Source organism: Corythoichthys intestinalis, chromosome 5 (assembly GCF_030265065.1).
Source record: "Corythoichthys intestinalis isolate RoL2023-P3 chromosome 5, ASM3026506v1, whole genome shotgun sequence".
Taxonomy (NCBI): Eukaryota; Metazoa; Chordata; class Actinopteri; order Syngnathiformes; family Syngnathidae; genus Corythoichthys; species Corythoichthys intestinalis.
This window is the reverse complement of record NC_080399.1, coordinates 40153409-40174307: the sequence shown is the minus strand read 5'-3', so window position 1 is coordinate 40174307 and position 20899 is coordinate 40153409. Positions and strand designations below refer to the sequence as shown.

General features: G+C 41.1%; 3 protein-coding genes across 6 annotated transcripts in view; 2 read left to right on the top strand and 1 right to left on the bottom strand.

The window, feature by feature from the left end:
* Nucleotides 1–18406, top strand: part of bicd1a (bicaudal D homolog 1a) — a 42564-nt gene extending 24158 nt beyond the window's left edge. The window contains exons 3-10 of one of the 3 annotated variants that reach the window (XM_057836706.1): nt 606–758; nt 3614–4084; nt 8573–8965; nt 10755–11513; nt 11599–11750; nt 11834–12044; nt 13134–13219; nt 15544–18406. In XM_057836706.1, coding sequence (XP_057692689.1) covers nt 606–758; nt 3614–4084; nt 8573–8965; nt 10755–11513; nt 11599–11750; nt 11834–12044; nt 13134–13219; nt 15544–15667 — 2349 coding nt within the window. In that variant the 3' untranslated portion in view covers nt 15668–18406. The remainder of the gene's footprint in view (nt 1–605; nt 759–3613; nt 4085–8572; nt 8966–10754; nt 11514–11598; nt 11751–11833; nt 12045–13133; nt 13220–15543) is intronic. The other 2 variants (XM_057836704.1, XM_057836705.1) reach the window with 2 other exon arrangements.
* Nucleotides 10316–20899, bottom strand: part of LOC130916192 (uncharacterized) — a 51953-nt gene continuing 41369 nt past the window's right edge. Inside the window, exon 2 of one of the 2 annotated variants that reach the window (XM_057836702.1) lies at nt 10316–10356. The gene's annotated coding sequence lies outside the window, so the exon portion shown is untranslated. Of the gene's footprint in view, nt 10357–15681; nt 15765–20899 lie in introns of those variants that run through there. The other variant, XM_057836701.1, reaches the window with a different exon arrangement.
* The window catches only part of fgd4a (FYVE, RhoGEF and PH domain containing 4a), a 93584-nt gene continuing 92689 nt past the window's right edge, over nt 20005–20899 (top strand). The window contains exon 1 of the mRNA XM_057836703.1: nt 20005–20297. Within this exon, the coding sequence (XP_057692686.1) occupies nt 20280–20297 (18 nt within the window). The 5' untranslated portion in view covers nt 20005–20279. The remainder of the gene's footprint in view (nt 20298–20899) is intronic.

Below are 20899 nucleotides of genomic sequence, written 5' to 3'. Positions count from 1 at the left end.
CAACCTGCCTGCCTTTTCTGTGTTTGGGTCCACTCCCTTCTCATTGCCTGCCTGCCTGTTCATGAATCGTGACACAGAGGAGTTCGAGTTGGGGTCAGACACTGGGGCCACGACCCCATTGTGTTGGGCAAATCCGGGGATCAACCCCGGGATGAGTTAAATGCCCTGAGCTCGGCACATGTGCGACACAGTGAGCTGTGCTGCACAATTATTACAACACAGGCCCAACATTACTTTAAAACATCACTAGTATGGATATTTAGCCTCTATTAACTTCAAGAGCTTGAGAGCTGCTGTCAGCAAATGTGAGGCTCAAATAATTTCTTAATGATCTGCATGTACGCTCTAGTCATCATTTATTAAAAGCAAAAGCATTGTTCACTGTCAGCCCAAATATACACACACTCACACACAGTATAATCCTCCAACCGCAAGTCCAGGCAATGGTATATTCACAATTGTTGATAAATATTATTAGTATTTCATGAGCTGCCTTTGACAGTGATAGCGCTCCCATCTATTTTAACTGTGTGGGCTGGAAGTGACATATGACAATTGACATTTTAGGGATTTCAAATGTCCGTTTGTGTCTTCCTGTGCCCCAGAGCAATGAAATGCTGGAGCTCCAGAGGGGTCGGATGAGGGAAGAGATCAAGGAGTATAAATTCCGAGAGACGCGGCTGCTTCAGGATTACACGGAGCTGGAGGAGGAGAACATCACCTTGCAGAAATTGGTGTCTACGCTAAAGCAGAGCCAGGTTGGTGCTGAAGCCTTGGAATAGTCACATCAAGGTTTTGGCACAGCTTAGTACAGTGCATCTTCAGGCTGCTCACACCTCACTATAGTTTGTGCACACATTTGTCATGGCTTCAAAGGGCAAATAGGGGGGAGCATGGTAACCTAAACTTTCTGCATCACACAAATTCCCATATTTTTTGTTTTCCAAGTTCCTGCAGTTAACGTGTCTAACACAAACAAAAATCTTATTACTTCTTTTACTGTGCTTGTTTGACTTGTGAATAACACACATACACGCACACACCGACACACAGCTCAGTCCAGGTGCCACATTATTTTAACAAAATACTTGCTGACCATAATACTTAACCTATTCACAAAATATGGATGGTAATAGGGTGGTAGGTGGGTCCCACACTTTTTCTATATGGCGTGGCTCCCGGGGTGTGGCCTCCCCTCTGCCTCGGCTGCCGGCCGCGGGAGTGGGTTGGGGGGTCGGGTCTCCGATCTTGCGTCGCCCCATGGCAGTCCCTGGGCGTTCTCCTGCCTCCGCCTTCCCCTCTCTTCTCTGGCTGGGCGTCCGCCCTGCGCTTCGTCGCGGGTCGCTGGCTGGGCGCCGGTGTATCAGCTGGGTGTCGCCTGCACCGGCGGGGGACCCTGCCTTGCCTGGGGCTTGGTGGGCCGCTGGGGGCCCCGTGGCGTGCCGTGCCGGTTGGGGGGCTGTGGCTGTGGCTCGTGGTCCGGGTGGGCGGGCGGGGGTGGGTGTAGGCGTGGGGTTGGTGATGCGTCCCCTCCTGCCATCCCTGAAGGCCGGTTGATGGGCGCGCGGGTGGCCCGGGGGACCACCCTGGGTCCCGGGGGGGGGTGACGGTGGCTCCTTTGCTGGGCGGTTGGAGAAGGGATGGGCTGCGCGTGGATCCCCCCGCCCCCCCGCCCGCCCTCCCTCCCCGGGCTGGCTGGGTGTGGGCCGTGGCCCTGGGTTGGTGCCCGCGCGGTCTCTCCGCCCGTCTGCGTGGCTGTCGCGCGCCCGGTGGGGCTTGCGTGCTGCTGGATGTGGTAGGGCATGCTCGGGTTGGGGGTTCCGGTGCCGGGATTGGCGATGCGGCGGCGTAGGGTTGGTCGCCAACGGGCTTTCACTCATAAGAGATTCACACGATTACTGGGTTCTAGATCACAGAACTGATTTGTGTACACTCTACCCCTTTCAATCACTTAGTTTATAGTCTTATAGACACCCCCACCCCCATTTCTCCTCTTTCACTGGCCAATAGGCCCCCACATGGTGTAAACCGGAAATACATCTCGCTGACGATAGCACCAGCATATTAGTAACTAGTTTAGATGTTCAATGTATTTCTTGTTGTTGTTTGTGTATGTGTTTCTTTTCTTTCTTCTCTTGTATTTCTTTTCTTCTGTCCCCCCATAATCCCTTCCTGTTCGCTGCTTTGTCATAATAAAAAGGTATTTTGAATCATCACAATGGGAGTATGTCAGACTCTCAATGTGAAACATTAAAACTGTTCAGAATCCGGGCACTTAGACTTCCATTCTCTGTGTCAAACAGCTGAACAGGACAGGTTTAAAAAAAAAAAAAAAAAAAAAAAAAATATGGATGGAAAAAAGGTTCTATCTAGATATATAAGCTATAATAATGTTCAGTTTTGCCTGTGTAGATTAATAAGCCGGCCACTTGTGTGACCAAAATGAGGGGAAATTAGAAATATTACATTTGCCAAATGCAGAAGCGCTGATTTTGTTGTTACAAGGAAATGCTGCAAGGTATAGACATATAAATAAATAAATAAATAAATATCTTTTTTATTGCAGATATTGATTGATAAAACATGTGGACAACATGATTCCATTTTATTTAAAAGAACTGGTGTGTGTGCAAAACGGGTCAATAAATCACAAATTATAAAATTATTATAAAAATATTAACGAAGGTGGAGCATACTACAGAGCAGCTTAAGGGAGCCTTGCCAAACTTTCACCCAACATTACGGCGACCCTTGGCGGCCGCCAGACGGGCTTTCTCCCACTGTCCTCAGTAATTCCAGCTTCAATAACGTATCTTAGGGTTAGGGTTAGGGTTGCTGCAGTTAAAAAGCTCGTAGTTTGATCTCGGGATCGAGCTGACGGTCCTCCGCGAGGCAAGCTACCATCTCCTAGCCCCAGCCTTTCGGCCGCCCCCCGGTAGAACGCACGGAGTCTCGATAAATGTCCATTAACGTACAGTAAGTGTTGTTGTGAGGCATCTCAACATCAGGGTTTTCCACCTGTAAGCAAACGTACAAAAACATGTAACACTTTGCATTCATGCGTCGACATAATTGTGCCATCCTACACGTACTGATTCGCAACAGGCTAGCAGCAGATACAGTAGTTTTAGTAAATAATATTAAAAGATCAACATAATTACAATCATCATCGTGATAACAATATCAAAACCAACGAGTCGTTTCAAGAGCAAGATTTTAGTTTTAGTATTTTTTGAGCACCGGACACATGAAAATGCAGGGATAGGAAGAACATAGCATCCATAACACAGCAGCAACATGGCTACAAAAACACCCCGTCTTTGTGGTGGCACAAGCTTGGTTCCACATCTGCCTTCGTGAACATGTTGCCCTCCCCTGTCGTGATAATGGCAGATGGATGCGGTATTTCCACTTTTTTTAAGGGATTTAGATGAGTAATGTTACTCCAGGTCCACTACTGTTGTTTTGGATGAAGAAATTGTAAAACTGAAGTTGCAAGCAGAAATGCGGAAGTACCTCGGAAACTTGTCTGTATCAAAGACAGAGTATTTGCTGCAGTCTAATAATATTGTTTTTGTTTTTTTCTCAATCTTTTATTCATTTGTGTTGTCAGGTAGAGTATGAGGGTCTCAAGCACGAGATTAAGGTGTTGGAGGAGGAGACGGTTCTGCTCAACAGCCAACTTGAAGACGCTTTACGTCTGAAAGAAATCTCCGCGGGACAACTGGAGGAAGCCTTGGATGCCCTAAAGAGTGAACGTGAGCTGAAGAACAATCTACGCAAAGAGTTGGCCCATCACCTCAGCCTGAGTGACAGCGTCTACGGGGCAGGCGCCCACATTGCCCTCACCGTCACTGGCGTGGAAGGCCTCAAGTTCCCAGAGGAGCTCACTGGGGGCACCAACAGCAGCAGTGCCGCCGTCAATGGCAACAGTGATGACGCTTGTCGACACAATGGCCATTTTCAAAAAATGAATGGAGACTACCGTACCGGAAGAAAGGGTGAGGGTCTGCATCCGGTACCAGACCTCTTTAGTGAGCTCAACTTGTCGGAGATGCAGAAGCTTAAACAGCAACTTGTGCAGGTTAGTCAAAAGTCTTCAAAATTACTTTTGAATCTATCCGTTCATCAAGGAGGAGGGAGACCATTGCCCCTAACTATCACCCAAATCTTGATGATTCTAACCTAAGCTTGTCCAGTGTTGTTAATAACAGCGTTACAATGTAACGGCGTTACTAACGGCGTTACTAACGGCGTTACTAACGGCGTTATTTTTTCCAGTAGTGAGTAATCTAATTAATTACTTTTCTCATCTTGGCAATGCCGTTAACGTTACTGAGAATGGATAGGCGTGCGTTACTATATTGGGTGAGTGACGCGAGAAAGGTCTAAGGGAGACGGACTCACCGAGACGACATGCAGAGCAGGAGTGGGGAGGAGGCAAAAAAGTTGTGACGCCGAGCAAACGCGATGCTAGGTGGCTCCAATAATACCTGACTTTAGCCGATAGCCTACAAACTAAGCCCACATGATATGGTAGATATGTTAGACGTCACATAGATATAGAACTAGATGTGAAATGACAGACACGGCGGCATTAACAACGTGCACAGTATAGGAACTAGATGCGTTAGTAAACGGCCGCCATTTTAAAGCAGTAGACTTCTTAGGAAGGCTCTGTTGCAGAGAACCTGCCTAGCGAACCTAAGTAACTTTTTATCTAAAATACTCCTAAATCGGCAAAATCTTGACTTGAATCTATCTTTAAATGATGAAACAGTTTTAAAACTTCCACATTTCAAAAGTAGACTGAAGGGAACTAATGCAATAATGGGAGCAATTTTAACAACTTTTAACAGTTGATTCAGGGTAAAAGGTAAATTAGGGTAAAGAATTGGGCTAGGGCTAATTGTCCCAAAAAACTTTTAAACTTCACATACTGTGACCTATGTTTTTTTGTTTGTTTTGTTTTGTTTTTTGTAGGAAAAAAAAAAAAAACAAGGCATTAAATTTATCACCAGTTACTTTGCCAAGTAACTAATTACTCTTACATTCAGGTGACTGAGTTACTAACGCAATTACTTTTTGGGAGAAGTAATTTGTAACTGTAATTAATTACTTTTTAAAAGTAAGATTTACAACACTGAGCTCGTCCCAGCATTATGAAAGTCAGAAAAGTGAAATATTTGTGTGCCATTTCTGTAACTACCTGTACATTATGGAGAGCCGTCCAAATACTTGTTTCCATATTGAGTATTTGTAAAATTGCCCATGCCAAAATGGAATGTGCATTGACTGGCATTAGTAGTACATATTTACACAGCAAAACGCCCATGAGAATATAACCTTGGGGAATTTCCTGTCAACTCAGCTACTTACTATTACTTTTGTTTCCATTTACGGTGGATGACTGGTACTGTATGATATAGTTGCTTGTAGGGCTGTCCCAAACGACTAATTTCCTCCCGATTATTCAGCCGACTATTTTTACGATTCGTCGACTGATCTAATATATATATTTTTTTATTACTTTAATAATGAAATTTTTGTTGAAGCTTATTAATTCACAAAAAAACATTTTGGAACACCTAAATTCTTTATTAACGTATAAATAAATGAAAAAATATCAATAATAAATCACAAACAATGAGGTCAAACGCTGCTAGCATTAACTAGCGCAAAAAAAATGTAATCGGAAACACTGAGACTTCACCTCTTTAACAGGAGTCAAAACAATTCTTACTCTTTTTGTGGTATGTCATTGTCGATATTGTTCTAAATGTTAAAATGAATTGCAATGTCCCAGACAACCATTTTCAGAATACTTTGTGTGAGTTCAGATGCTTTTTCTAGTGTGCATTCAGCATTATTGGGGGAGGAGAAAAACTGTTCAACAGAAGGTACACTGAAATATTACCACAATTATTTTAAATGAGAGGCATACATACTCACAGTAACAAAAATTAAATATGTAGTATTGATTTTATAGTATACTACTATACGTGTATACACAATGATACTTTATAATATAAAGTAACTAACAATATTGCAGTCATGGATCAGAGTAAGCAGGCCAGTGCTGTTTCCATATATTTTTTTATTATATTATATACACAGTATATACGGGATGTATGTATATATTTGCCCCAAGTGGGAACTTCCATGATCCTAATAAATTTAATAATAATTTTTTTAAAAATTATATAATTATATTATATATTTATATTAATTATTTTATTACATAAAAATGCACATTGATGCGACACACATAAAGGTAACTTCCATTTTAAAAAATTGTTAGAAAGTTGTATGGACTTACAATCCGCTAGCTTGTTGTTTCTTGTTGTCTTCAAAAATTATACTTGGGTGACGGCGCTTCAAATGTTCGTTCATAGCCGACGTGCTACCGTGGTACGCGAGCTCAGCTTAACAAAGAGTACACACAGTGCCACCCTCCATATTTTCCTTGAAATAATTCCAGGCTCTGGCTATTCTGGTCCACTTTTTTGGCTTTATGCCACTTTCACGTGTCACCAATTCTAATTCTGCCCTTTTTGGTAATTGGCGGTGTTTTCAACTCCTCGCCGTAGTGAGGAGTGAACCTGTAATTCACTTGGCTCGTTGTCGTCGGTCCGTCCGATTTCCTCCTCAGGAAGGTGGCGGCGTGCATAAAAACACCGCGAGGCGTCGGATGGCTCTTTACGAATACTGTTATTGACCAAAACAAAAACGTGGGGGATGCAGCCACTGAACTCCGCGCTACCTGTACACTTTCCCAACTCACCGATCTCGCTCCCTCTCTCTCGCTCGCCCACTTTCTTCCTCTTTGCTCAATCTGACAATGCCAGTCACATTGAAATAACAGCAGCACCCTTGGGGGTGCCAGTAACAACCGCTTGCGCCCGCCATTCTACTTTGCTTTGCTTTATTGTAACGTTATCCGCATGTAATTTTTTTTTAACCCTTCATTACCGTTATTGTAACTTTATCTGCATGTAATTTTATTTTAAACCCGTCATTACCCGTCGACGGTATGTTTTGCCCGTCGACGCATTTACGTCATCGATGACGTCGACAACGTCGACTAGTCAGGACAGCTCTAGTTGCTTGTATTTTTGAATCTATACTTCAGATGGTCACTACAGTATTTCTTAGATAAAAATATAGATGACTTTCATTTGAGCATTTTTTTATTACTGAAGTTGTTTTGTAAGTACGCTTTACAGTGAATATATTGGTTACCAAAATAAATCAAATTTGTTGTAAGCTAAAACTCAAGTATATAAAGGGAAACCCTAGTTATTGATTCAACTTAATTCATTTTCTGAAACGCTTATCCTCACAGGGGTGCTGTAGCCTATCCCGGCTAACAACAGGCAGGAGGGAGGGTACAACCTTAACTGGTTGCCAACAGGCACACTGGTTCAACTTAAAATTCAAATCAAAATGTGATTAAAACTTTGAAAACAATTTGTTCTTAACTCAATGCAAATGTACTGTACTGTACTTCTGTACTGTACAGTGACAGTGTACAGCTGGTTATATTGTCCCACACATTTTTGAGAATACAGTACTGTATTTTTTTCAACAGGCAGTAAAATCGCACTTGCAAAAAAAAAAAAAAAATACAATGAAAATGAAATATTTAAGTCACACTGGCGTGTAAGTAGCATGTTTTGTGTGTGTGTGAAGGGGGGGGGGGTGTATTTAATCAGAGACCAAGAACAACCATTATACAGAAATAGAGTAAATATTAAAGGGGGGTTGCATCCAAATTTCACTTTTTTAATCATGACATAAAGTCAATCCCTGGTTTAAAAACAGTAGGAATGGTTTTCTGAACCATTCACTTATGTTTGAGAAGTTGTCAAGTGTCTGCCTGCGGGGGCTGCTGAAACACTCGGTGGTACCTACCTCCGCCTTGAGCTCCTGCCTCCTCCTCTACTCTGATGTGTGCTGCAATGCTCTCCTCCCCAGCACCCCACCTCCCTCTCCCTCAAGAATAAAGAATGACTAATTTCTTTATAAAATGTATTTTTATTCATTCACACTTCCAGAGGACGACACGCTTCGTTAGAAATGGCTCGACTCTGAAACAAAAGTAAATGGGAACGCTTGCGTGAGGAGAGAAAGAGAAGCCGATGAGTTTCTTAAACAGACAGTCCCATTTCCAGCCGTTTGAGACAGCTAAGATACAAAGACAAGTTTATATTAAGTCGTGTATGAAATATATATCTTTCACAAATCAACTGAATGTAAAATTGTTACTTAAATGTGCTGTAGAATTATACCGTATGCCTGTAACATAGGTGATACCCATTAACAGTTATTCATTACAATTCCATTACAGCCTAAATGACACATAATATCAAATTTACCAAACTCTTAATCTCAATTTTTCTCACAGATATCAGTGTGACAGAGTTGAAAAAAAAACATACAACAAAATGGCACCTGAGTATAAGTTACATGTCCAAACTATAACAGATTTATAATCTGCAAACTACGGTAACTGGCTGCTCTAATTGATATTATTTAACAGTATTTTTTTCATTTTAATTCCACCTATCAGGTGGAGCGTGAGAAAGCATCATTGCTCATGAACCTGCAGGAGTCAGAGACCCAGCTACAACATGCACAAGGTGCCCTCACGGAGCAGAGTGAGCGCGTCCATCGCCTTACGGAGCACGTCAATGCCATGAAGCATCTCAATGGTGGCAAAGAGCTGGATGACCCTCGAGAAAATGAGAAATCTGCTGTCAGCTCCCTGTCACCACAAGCAAACGGTCACCACGATGTTGACATACATGGCTTTGAGGCCCTGGAGTGTAAATATAAGGTGGCAGTAACAGAGGTGATTGAGCTGAAAACGGAGCTGAAGGCCTTGAAGGAAAAGTACAGCCATGCTGTGGGGGTAGAAACAGATGGTCACATTGACGACAGGGTGCACTCATTGAGCGAACAGGTGTGTATGCTAGGGAGAATTACTTCTGTAAGCCTAAGTATTGTCTTCCTCACAATTTTTCTCACGAATTATTAATACTTTAAGTGAATAATATGTCCAGTCTTTTGACCAGTACTGTACCAATGTCAGTTGTTATTACTGCACCCCATAAGTTAACTTGTTCACTGCTGTTGACAGCAATGGACGTCCAAAGCATTTTGAATGATGAATGTGCACCATTTGACGGTTGAAATTGATTGGATGTCTATCGCTGTTAATGGCACTGAAACGTAATTAGCAGAAAATGTCAAGTACAGTGGGGCAAATAAGTATTTAGTCAACCACTAGTTGTGCAAGTTCTCCCACTTGAAAATGTTAGAGAGGCCTGTAATTGTCAGCATGGGTAAACCTCAACCATGAGAGACTGAATGTGGAAAAAACCCTGAAAATCACATTGTTTGATTTTTAAAGAATTTATTTGCAAGTCATGGTGGAAAATAAGTATGTGGTCAATACCAAAAGTTCATCTCAATACTTTGTTATGTACCCTTTGTTGGCAATAACGGAGGCCAAACATTTTCTGTAACTCTTCACAAGCTTTTCACACACTGTTGCTTGTATTTTGGCCCATTCCTCCATGCAGATCTCCTCTAGAGCAGTGATGTTTTAGGGCTGTCATTGGGCAACACAGACTTTCAACTCCCTCCACAGATTTTATATGGGGTTGAGATCTGGAGACTGGCTAGGCCACTCCAGGACCTTGAAATGCTTCTTAGGAAGCCACTCCTTTGTTGCCCTGGCTGTGTGTTTGGGATCATTGCCATGCTGAAAGACCAAAGCACGTCTCGTCTTCAATGCCCTTGCTGATGGAAGGAGATTTTCACTCAAAATCTCTCGCTACATGGCCCCATTCATGCTTTCCTTTACACAGATCAGTCATCCTGGTCCCTATGCAGAAAAGCAGCCCCAAAGCATGATGTTTCCACCCCCATGCTTCACAGTGGGTATGGTGCAATTCAGTATTCTTTTTCCTCCAAACAAGAGAACCCGTGTTTCTACCAAAAAGTTCTATTTTGGTTTCATCCGACCATAACACATTCTCCCAGTCCTCTTCTGGATCATCCAAATGCTCACTAGCGAATCACAGACGGGCCTGGACGTGTACTGGCTTCAGAAGGGGGACACGTCTGGCAGTGCAGGATTTGATTCCCTGGCGGCGCATTGTGTTACTGATAGTAGCCTTTGTTACAGTGGTCCCAGCTCTCTGTAGGTCATTCACTAGGTCCCCCCGTGTGGTTCTGGGATTTTTGCTCCCCGTTATTGTTATTATTTTGACGCCACGGGGTGAGGAGGGTGTTGAAAGTCCGTGTTGCCCAACGACAGCCCCAAAACATCACTGCTCTAGAGGAGATCTGCATGGAGGAATGGGCCAAAATACCAGCAACAGTGTGTGAAAAGCTTGTGAAGAGTTACAGAAAACATTTGGCCTCCGTTATTGCCAACAAAGGGTATATAACAAAGTATTGAGATGAACTTTTGGTATAGACCAAATACTTATTTTCCACCATGATTTGAAAAATAAATTCTTTAAAAATCAAACAATGTGATATTCTGTTGGTTTTTTTTTCCACATTCTGCCTCTCATGGTTGAGGTTTACCCATGTTGACAATTACAGGCCTCTAATATTTTCAAGTGGGAGAACTTGCACAATTAGTGGTTGACTAAATATTTATTTGCCCCACTGTATTTCATTGTTGGAAGTGAAAGCTTTCTCGTCATTGATCATGAAAAAGTCAATATTATTTTTAGGTAAGCCATTTGGAGAGCACTTTACGGGAAGGCCGCGAAAAAGTAGTGAGCCTGGAGGCAGACTTACGAGCGTCGGCGAGTGCTGCCGCAGAGAGCCAAGCCCTGCTGAACACAGCACAAGACGAGCTGGTGACCTTCAGCGAGGAGCTGGCGCAGCTGTACCACCACGTGTGTCTGTGCAATAACGAGACACCTAACCGTGTCATGCTCGACTACTACCGCCAGAGCAGAGTCACGCGCGGCGGCAGCCTCAAAGGCTCTGAAGACCCACGGGCTTTACTCTCCCCTCGCCTGGCCCGACGCCTGGCTGCGGTTTCGGCGCTCTGCTCCTCCGAAACACAACGTAGTCCCGCGGACTCCCCGTCCAAAGACGTCCAGTGCAGGGATTCAACCTCAAATATGGCGGAGTCTCCGGCTCACCACTGTAGCCCCACCCGCAACGCCGTGGGCTCCCCTATCATCAGCAGTTCCCCTTGCCCATCACCAGCACCCTCCGATGCAGGAGGAGACCTGCGGAAGGAGCCCATGAACATCTACAACTTAAATGCCATCATCAGAGACCAGATCAAGCACCTGCAGAGGGCTGTTGACCGCTCCCTACAGCTGTCCAGGCAGAGGGCTGCTGCCAGAGAGCTCGCACCCATACTTGATAAAGACAAAGAATTGTGTATGGAGGAAATCCTGAAGCTCAAGTCCTTACTGAGCACCAAGCGAGAGCAGATAGCCACACTCAGACTGGTTCTGAAAGCCAACAAGCAGGTAAAAACACTGAAATGCTGAAATACTGTTCGAGACTAAATTTCTAGAACATGGTTTATTCCAAATGCCCTTGTCGAAATTGCAGACAGCGGAGGTGGCGCTGGCCAATCTGAAAAGCAAGTATGAAAATGAAAAGACGATGGTGACCGAAACAATGATGAAGCTCAGAAACGAGCTGAAAGCCCTCAAAGAAGATGCTGCCACTTTCTCCTCTCTCAGAGCAATGTTTGCCACCAGGTAAGAGGCAGGCAGTCCACAGTGGAAATCACTGGTTTCAAGAAAAATTTCAATGGGGCTGTTTTTTTGGGGGATCATTTTAGATGTGACGAATATGTTACCCAACTGGATGAGATGCAGAGGCAACTTGCAGCAGCGGAGGATGAAAAGAAGACATTGAATTCGCTTCTACGTATGGCCATCCAGCAGAAACTGGCTTTGACCCAACGACTGGAGGATCTAGAGTTTGACCATGAGCAGATTCACCGTGGTCGCGGAGCTAAAGTGCCCAAGATAAAAAGCAGCCCGCCAAAAGTAAGTGGCACAGAATTTAGTCGTAGGCCAACTAACACGGCACCCCAGCAATCATCACCTTCAGTTCACATGAAATACGTGTCTGAGTAACCTTGTGTAATTTCCGAAACACATTTACTAATACAATTTTGAAGACCAAAAGGATCTCCAGTGTCAATGATGCAAACTATTACTAAGAGGGAAAAAAAATGACCAGGATGTATTTCAATGTTTCTGTAGTATGCAGCGACCTCCTACGGCAAAACGTATGAACTGCAGTATTATTATCCACAAAAGGAAAAGATTGGTTTATTGTAATTGCGCTACCATCTATTTATTAATTCCTCAGTACTTATTCAATGTTACATTTTGACGTTCATTCATCTAGTGGCTCAAATCCGTTATTTATTCATTTAAATACATTTTGCTTTTAACTTTCAGGTGATATTAAAGAGAAAATCTAAAAAGATAATTGTTCACGCTCATGTTCGTCATTATTGACCACTAGATGACAGTGTTTTCCCACTTAGATTTACAGTTGTCTCTATTCTAATGAACTTGAACAATTTAAACTTAATAACTTAGACAGAAATGACCATGGTATAGAGAAGAAAGTGCGGCAGATGACAAAACATTACCAGCATTAAAAAAAAAAAAAAGAACAACGACAAAATTGAAGTTTATTGGATTTTTTTGAAATAGCACAGATAAGGTTGAAAGTACGATTGCATGATTAATAAGCATGAACCCTGTGAACCTTGAAGCTGTATTTTATATTGCATAACTAAAAGCAATATTGCATGTTTAAATGTCTTATGACATGCACTAAATTTATATCCCTACTCCACACTTGACAGAGATCACATGAATGTTGTAATCTAATGGTGGGTCAGTGCATACATCGAGTTGCAACAGCATGCAGAATTGCATGCACACTCCTAAGGAATGCAATACAGTGTTTACATTTATGTACCATTTCCTACTAAAATCTTGTGGTCTCTGACAAGACCTTCCCCTCCCTCGTCCTCTTGTCCATTGTTTTTTCTGTCCCTCTGTCTGTCCGTCTAAACAGTGAGTGTCATCACTTTGTGTATCTGTCTAATTTGTCAGTTTCTTGTAGATCGTCAGCAGCCTGCTGCCTCAATATCGTCACTCTCCGCACAGCTAAGACGAGGGAGAATTTCTTTAGCCTACAGGTAATGAAATGTAGTTCTTTCTCGCAGGGGTCACCAACATTTTTTAAACTGAGAGCATGTTGGATATGAATACAGTATATCTAATGGGTGACCAGTTTTCTACACCTCTGAAATAATAATTTTCCTCAAATTACATTTAAATACTGTATGTTATCAATTTTAGCAAAATTACTGCCATTGACTGCAATAGATGCCCAAACCCATTTTGGCCTGGATGACGGGCAATATTAATTTGGGTCACTTAATTCTACCTATGTTGGTGACCCTTCATCTACAGTACCTGTCTGATGATGTACAGTATCATGGCAGCTGCTGACAGATCTTAAGGCATGGTGGTCAACCTTTTGTTTCCAGTCCTGTTTTCGTATTTACAGTGGGGCAAATAAGTATTGGGTCAACCACTAATTGCAAGTTCTCCCACTTGAAAATGTTAGAGAGGCCTGTAATTGTCAACATGGGTAAACCTCAACCATGAGAAACAGAATGTGGAAATATAAAAAAAAACAGAAAATCACATCGTTTGGTTTTTAAAGAATTTATTTGCAAATCACGGTGGAAAATAAGTATTTGGTCAATACCAAGAGTTTATCTCAATACTTTGTTATGTACCCTTTGTTGGCAATAACAGAGGCCAAACGTTTTCTGTAACTCTTCACAAGCTTTTCACACACTGTTGCTTGTATTTTGGCCCATTCCTCCATGCAGCTCTCCTCTAGAGCAGTGATGTTTTGGGGCTGTTGTTGGGCAACACGGACTTTCAACTCCCTCCACAGATTTTCTATGGGGTTGAGATCTAGAGACTGGCTAGGCCACTCCAGGACCTTGAAATGAGTCTTACGAAGCCACTCCTTTGTTGCCCTGGCTGTGTGTTTGGGATCATTGTCATGCTATAAAGACCCAGCCACGTCTCATCTTCAATGCCCTTGCTGATGGAAGGAGATTTTCACGCAAAATCTCTCAACACATGGCCCCATTCATTCTTTCCTTTACACAGGTCAGTCGTCCTGGTCCCTTTGCAGAAAAACAGCCCCAAAGCATGATGTTTCCACCACCATGCTTCACAGTGGGTATGGGTCTTTCTCCTCCAAACACGAGAACCTGTGTTTCTACCAAAAAGTTCTATTTTGGTTTCATCTGACCATAACACATTTTCCCAGTCCTCTTCTGGATCATCCAAATGCTCTTTAGCAAACCGTAGATGGGCCTGGACGTGTACTGGCTTCAGCAGGGGGAGACGTCTGGCAGTGCAGGATTTGAGTCCCTGGCGGCGCATTGTGTTACTGATAGTTGCCTTTGTTACTGTGGTCCCAGCTCTCTGTAAGTCATTCACTCGGCCCGCCCGTGTGGTTCTGGGATTTTTGCTCACCATTGTTGTTATCATTTTGACGCCACGGTGTGAGATCTTGCATGGAGCCCCAGATCGAGGGAGATTATCAGTGGTCTTGTATGTCTTCCATTTTCTAATAATTGCTCCCACAGTTGATTTCTTTACACCAAGCGTTTTACCTATTGCAGATTCAGTCTTCCCAGCCTGGTGCAGATCTACAGTTTTGTCTCTGGTGTCCTTCGACAGCTCCTTAGTCTTGGCCATAGTGGAGTTTGGAGTGTGACTGACTGAGATGGTGGACAGGTGTCTTTTATACCGATAATCTTTGACAGCCAGAAATCTTGCTTGTTTGTAGGTGACCAAATACTTATTTTCCACTCTAATTTGGAAATAAAATCTTTAAAAATCAAAGAATGTAATTTTCTGGGTTTTTCTTCCACATTCTTTCTCTCATGGTTGAGGTTTACCCATGTTGACAAATACAGGCCTCTCTAATCTTTTCAAGTAGGAGAACTTGCACAATTGGTGGTTGACTAAATACTTATTTGCTCCACTGGATATGTTATTCAATTATTATTAGATAAACATTCATAGATCTTTCCTGCTTTTGTGAAGACTGAAAGATTTTTTTCTAGCTCTAATACTTGTTTGCATGATCATTGTGGAGACAAGACCAGTTGAATGAATTTAAATTGACAGAATGGTTAAATAAAAATACCTCAAATGAAACAATTACATTGCAAAACTGAAAAGTTTTTTTTCCCTGGTTCTACAATTGATGCTGGTGGAAGTGGTCCTGCCTTCAGCTCAATTCGTGAGATTTCACAATTTAAAATGCAGTGTATTTGAATATTTTCCACCTGTCACTAAGTGCCATTTTTATTCATGTTTGACTTGACCCATTCACTAACAATCTGCAGTTTCATATCACCTCATTTGCCCCCCCAAAATGCCAACTGCATGTATTTTTACTGTTTTTATTTCTGCACCTTTTCAGTTCTAAATTTCGCGCTGACCTCCAGGAAAACAAAGCCGTTTTGTCCAGCAGCTGGAGCCTTCCTTTCTCCCCTCGTGACCTTAGTAACTGCAGGGCCCACCAACCTCAGCCCCCCGGGACATGATCCTTGTTGACTGTCTGGGAGCGGTTCTCCTTGAGGCCTGACAGCAATGTTTCACTGGACTCCTCGACCCAGAAGTGCTTGCTGGCCCACTAGTTCCCTTTATAGCAAAAGCGGAGGAAGAGAAAGAGGCGTGCACACACATAGTAATGACAAATCACATGACTCTTTCCTCCTATTTGTAATCATGACTATTAACTGTTTATAATGGTTATCATGTATTTATTAGATATTTAATATGACTGGAATGCTTTTTTTCCCATTACGGCTCATTCCTCAACTGTCACTAAATTTTAAGACACCAAAACATGCAGTAACAAAAGATGGATTTTATCCTTTGTAAATTGCACGTCAATTAAATTTTCAACCGATATTTTGTTTGCCACTAAAGGAGTGAAGTGAAGAATTTCTGGCATGGCTGGATCTAAAGTCCACACTGGATGCTTGTTTTTTATATGAATGTTTTCTTGCCAAGCACGATACTTTAATAGCTACATTTCTTTGCCTTTTATTATTTTAATTTATTTCAAATCAGCCTCTGAGGCTCTTACTGTACTTCTACTAAGCTTAGAGACTGAGTTCGAGGAGTTTGTTTGCGATGGGTTTTTGCCTTTGAGTTGCACAGGTTCAAGCGACCATGTAGGGACCAGACGTCTTTTTTAAATATATGTTAAAAATCATTTAACAACGTGTGCCTATTCCCTATTATTGTAATGTTCTACTTACAACATCTTTTCTAAGGGGTCATATAATGTTTTCTTTATAAGGTTACAAACGCAAACTTTTTATGAGAAATTTATCCAGGCGAATCTGGATATGTTCCAAGTTGTACATGTAGGAGTTGTGTGGAATAAATAGGCATTCTCTAAAATATTGGGGAAACTTTTACAAACAGTAGTCGATACAAAGTTAAATTTGACATATCATTATTTGTCCTCCAGTAACATGTCGTGATGATAAATTGTAAATGATTACACCTGTTAACATGCTTCCTACACACCGTATGCAGTACAAAGCACAATTAACACTATGCATTACAACAATTTACGCCCGCCAAATGTCAACCTACTTCCTTTTGTCATCTAAGTGGTTTCAAATGGTTGTATATTAAGCTAGTTTACTTTCGCACTGACAAGCCCAAACGCAACACATATGACTTGAAAACAGTCACTAATAGGCTTTTAAACATGTTTGTCCTTATTTCATTTTGTACTTCATGCCATATTAAGCATTGTGTGCTCTCCATTTTGCATCGCTTGTTAGATATGAATGGTATGATGAACTGAAGCCAGTACAATGTTTGAAAATACATTTCTGAATGAGTTGATTCTTTGTTGTAATGTTGTTTGTGTGCCTTTGTGATATCTGTAGTCATGCTGGCTCACCGGTAACCAACCTATCTTTGGTCTGTTTGCACAATATAGAAGGAGAGAGAATTAAATGAGAAACATGTTTTTTGGAATTAAAATAGATGGAACCTGACGTCGCAATTGATTTTTTTGATGTGCTTGTTTCATCACTCTTCAAAACTGCATTTATCGTAATGGCCCGAATATAAGACGGTGTTTTTTGCATTGAAATAAGACTGAAAAAGTGGGAGTCGTCTTATATTCGGGGTCTAGACAATGTACCAATTCGCGACGCTAGATGGCGCCAGATATCATTGAAGCGATTTATGGGTCACTTCCTGTTTATTTTGAGTTACAGAACAGGAAGTGACCTGGGGATCACCCAAATGATTAGGTAGTGACTCAAACTCAACAGGAAATGACCTGTAAATGAACAGCAAGTGACCTGTAAATGCCCCGAAAAATCAGACAGAATGACTGTGAATGCTCTGGTGTCGAATTCGTGCAGCAACAATTAATCGGTTAACTCGAGTCGAGTATTCGATTAGAAAAAAAGATTCAAATTAAATTTTGCGTCTTCGAGTATTCGTTTAATTAAAGTGGCGTTGTAATGGTTTGTTTTGAAAGTGTTTGCATTTATTTTCATTGATTTGGGTGGATACACAGTTCTGTAGTCTACCTCATTTCACATGGCTGAATTCATCTGCTCCCTGTCAAGACCAACACAAGTTTTTGTTTGAGCTAATGTTTTTTTTGAATGCATTCGTAATTTAGTTTAAAGGTATATTTAGCCATTTTTTGTGGGAATATGTGTCTGAGACATTTGCTAAGAGCATTGTAAAAAAGCGAGAGTATTTTATAGCATTTAAGCTTGCAGACTTTTGCTATGTAAGTTGGCCAATTGTTCTTTTGTAGTAAATAGATCTTATTTTTGATTTAAATACCGTGTGAGGTTCAGCTCAGGTATTTTAATTTTTTATGTTCCTTATCCGATTACTCAATGATTCGAAATACATAGTTCATCGATTAACCGGCTACTACAACAATCGATAGCAGCAGCCCTGTTTCGAATGAACAAACGTTCCCAGTCTAAATGGATTGGGCATCAAGCACCGTCAATGGCAGCCTTAGAGTTACCTGAGACACTGTTATGGTGGAAGAGTTTGGTAGCAACTTGTTGGTTATTTTTATTTTTTTAGACATTGACACCTTTTTAAAACAATATCTCGATTCTTGGCAGGAGCATATCGATAACCTTTTTGGACACAAAGTATCACGATATATCACCATTTCGATATATTGTCCCACCCCTACTACCCCAGGCAAAAAATGTATCCCCTGGGCAGAGCCATATGGAGGTAGATTTGTGTCTTCATTATTCGATCAAAAAAAAAAAAAAATGTGTTTGAATGCATAAATAAATTTGAAACTCAAAAAAATGCATTTGAAATGCATTTTTCTTTGAATTTTTTTTAATTTTTTTAATTGCAGTTAATTTTTTTTAAATCAACTTTTTTGATTATTTTGCATTTGGGCCACATTTTGGCTGGGACATTTGTGTCTTATTCAATCAAAAAATAAGTTGCATAAAACAAAAAATATGTATTTTCAAACGAAAAATCACTTCAATCAAAAAAAAGAAACATTTCAATCATAGAAAAAAAGTTTTTGAATGCGAAAAAATATTTGAGACTCAAATATTTGCATTTGAACTCTTAATTTTTAACTTAAAAAGTTTGATTTTAGCAATCCTTTTTGTGTTTGGGCCATATCATGGGTAGGACATTTGTGTCTAAATCATTCAATCCCCCAAAAAGTTGCATGAAACAAAAAAATAAAGAAAAAATTCATTTGAAAAATAAAATTGCCCTCTTCTTTTTTGTTGTTGTTGTAAATAATATGCAAAGAAAATGGCCGTCTAAGGTGCTAGTCACATGATCTGTTCGAAAAAATAATTTAGACCCATGATAAACATCTTTTTTTGTTCATTTCATTCATTTTTGTTGTTTGCTTTAATGCTTTACAACCTTTATATATATACTGTATATAGGAAAGTCAATTACATGTAATGACACTTTTCGGCCACCAGGGGAGGCCTGCCCCCCCCTTAAACCCCGCTTATGCTGTCTTCCCGCGCAACCACGAACACAACTATTTTTTTTACCATAACTCCCGCTCATTTATAAATCGATGACTTTTCAATCATATTTCCCGGTCAATTAAAAATCAAGTATTTGTCAACATTATTTCATCAACTATAAAATAATGTTAACCCAACCATCGCCTGACACACAATTGAACAATGTTGTTTCAACGTCACTGTCAGGTGTCATCAGTTTTTGCAATGTTGATTCAACATTGTTTATTGTCAGAAATTTCAATGTCAACCATACTAATGATTTTGATGGAAAATCAACGTTTATTCAACGTCGGTCTGCTGTGTGGGTAATTAGTTAGTTAGTTAGTTAGTTAGTTAGTTAGTTAGTTAGTTAGTTAGTTAGTTAGTTAGTTTTCATGGGTTGTTACTAAAATTCTAAGGACAAATTAATTGTCCATACTGATGGCAAAAAAAAGCTAAGAAATAAAATAAATAAGCATTAGGTTTGACAGCAAAAACATCAAGAAAATCAGAACCAGATAGGTCAATTTATCACATTGTATTATTTTTTTCCCCTAATGTTTATTTATGTGAAACAAAATACTGAAATTCTAAACTTTCCACATTAATTTTAATTTGTGAGTTCATGACTCCTGACCTCATGAAGAGGCACTGTATTAGTGACCAGGTAAAATTGAGACGTGCAAAAGAATGTAGGCTGAATTTAAGATTTTTGTGTGGCCCATATTCAATAATATTTTCATAATTTGCTGCAGGCCATTAAAAACTGATTGGATATCTCATTTTCATGTGGAAAATGCATGCTCAAATTGCCAAATTTAGCAAAGAGCGTGTATGGGCGGAGTCTTGCCTTGCTTTCTGCCAATGAGTTTACTTGGACGTAAGAAATTGACACACCTGACACATGGAACAAACTGCGCTGCGCTGGAACAAACGCCTCATGTTTTATTAGTTTTTCAATACAGCTTCCACCGAGTCACCCTTTTTCATAAAATGGGAAACATTTTAAAGAATTTTTGAAAATATTTTTTTAATCGCGTCAATGAGTCTTATTTGAGGGGAGTCTGGATGCGTGGGCACCTTTTGGCCACGAAAAGTATGGAAGGCTTCAGTAGGGTCGCCTTTCGCAGGAAACAACGGAGTCTGGATGTCGAAGAAGACGCAGGTGAGCTGAAACGTCTCGGTTTTGTTTTTCTACGCTGAGTTGACTTTTATGACTAGTTTTTGTCAGTGTAACAGCGGGGTGGGCAAATTGAAAGTACGTGCCTTCATTTTAGTCCATGTTTACACACAACTGCTAGTCAAGTTGTTGAGCTGGTATGAAGGTTTGCAGGCAAGTACCAGCCTGTTGTGTAATCGTCTACAAGCTGGAGGGCTCGTTTTTTTCTTGATGTGTGACTGTGTAACATCCTGAGATGCGCGCCTTTTGTGAAACGTGTTAGTTAGTTATCAAATTTACTCAGCTTGTTGTTGCAGTCTTGAACTTTGGGGAGTAGTTCCATGTCAAGCTTTCTATAAGCTCATTAACGGAGAGCAGCTTAAATATGTTGAATTTGCAACTCTGCATGTGCAAACATGCAAGTGAGAACACTACCTGCACTTGTCATGTGAACTTTGCTCTGTAGCAGTGTGCTATTTCACAACCTTTAGGACGTCACATCCAAGAAATCGCATTGGCTACGCTGCTTCAAGTGTGCAAGTATGCCTGTAGATGTTGTGTCTACTATCTGATTTCAAATTCATCCTCACTGGGCCAGAAGGCTGGCC